General features: G+C 38.1%; 1 protein-coding gene across 1 annotated transcript in view; it reads left to right on the top strand.

Annotated features, from left to right (window-relative positions):
- Positions 1 to 122, top strand: part of LOC104958080 (retinitis pigmentosa 1-like 1 protein) — a gene marked incomplete at its 5' end in the record, with an annotated part of 7,423 nt that extends 7,301 nt beyond the window's left edge. The window contains one exon of the mRNA XM_010785790.1: positions 1 to 122. This exon is cut by the window's left edge and continues 1,815 nt beyond it. Within this exon, the coding sequence (XP_010784092.1) occupies positions 1 to 90 (90 nt within the window).
- Positions 123 to 973: the final 851 nt, after the last annotated feature.

Below are 973 nucleotides of genomic sequence, written 5' to 3'. Positions count from 1 at the left end.
CCAGAACCAGAACAAGACCCACAGCCAGAACCAGAACCAGACGTACAGCCAGAACCAGAACCTGATCAGGGAGGAACAAACCATCCATGAGGAGAGGACCATAAAGACAGCAGAGAGCCTGACTAGTGGTGGGTTGTTATTGTTATTTGTACATACACTGTAGATGTGTCAATGAAAGTCTGAGGTCACAGGCTCCTCCCACAGAGCAACACAATACAACAGATCAAATAGTGCAAGGAAATACAAATAGAATAAAATAGTCAAGAAGAGTCTATATTCAAGAATGATATATCAGATAAATAGTTGTTTTAAGTTGCAAACAGATGAATGTTATGGATGTTCTGTGTTTAACATTCTTATGGCCTGAGTCTGGTGGTCTTTGACCTTGAGGCCTTAACCTCCTTCAAAGAAACAATAATTTGGTTTTTTCTTGGAGATGCATTCATTTCAGATCAGATCAGAATAGCAGATTGTGCAGATAAGGTGAGGAGAATAGAACAAGCACTAAGTACCAAAAAAAAGCTAGAAAAAGTAGCAGTCTATTTGTTTTTCAGAAAGTGACCGTATAGAATTAAAGAGCTGGTCGGTATTATAAGCCAGTTGTAAATAAACCTTGGAGATTTATTAGTTTCAGGTCAGATCCTTTATTTTGCCCCGCAACGTGAAAATGAACATTGTTACAACAGCATGCAGATAAGGTGAGGAGGATAGAATTACATCTTAAAAAATATAAAAAAGACTAAGTATGCACACGATATCATTAACGAAGGAACACAATAAGTCAGAAAAACTAAAACAAAATGGAAGATGGCTAAAAAAAGTAGCAGTATATTTGTTTTGAATAGACGTGAATTGTATGTCCCTTGTATTGCACAAGGTTTTATATTAAGGACAGTTTTATTGCACCTCAGGGGTTACAGTCTACAACACATGTGTCAAACTCGAGGCCCGGGGGCCAAATCAGGCCCTTGGT

Source organism: Notothenia coriiceps, unplaced genomic scaffold, assembly GCF_000735185.1.
Source record: "Notothenia coriiceps isolate Sejong01 unplaced genomic scaffold, NC01 NC01_scaffold00028240, whole genome shotgun sequence".
In the NCBI taxonomy this organism is placed as follows: Eukaryota; Metazoa; Chordata; class Actinopteri; order Perciformes; family Nototheniidae; genus Notothenia; species Notothenia coriiceps.
This window is presented reverse-complemented; position numbering and strand designations above follow the sequence as displayed.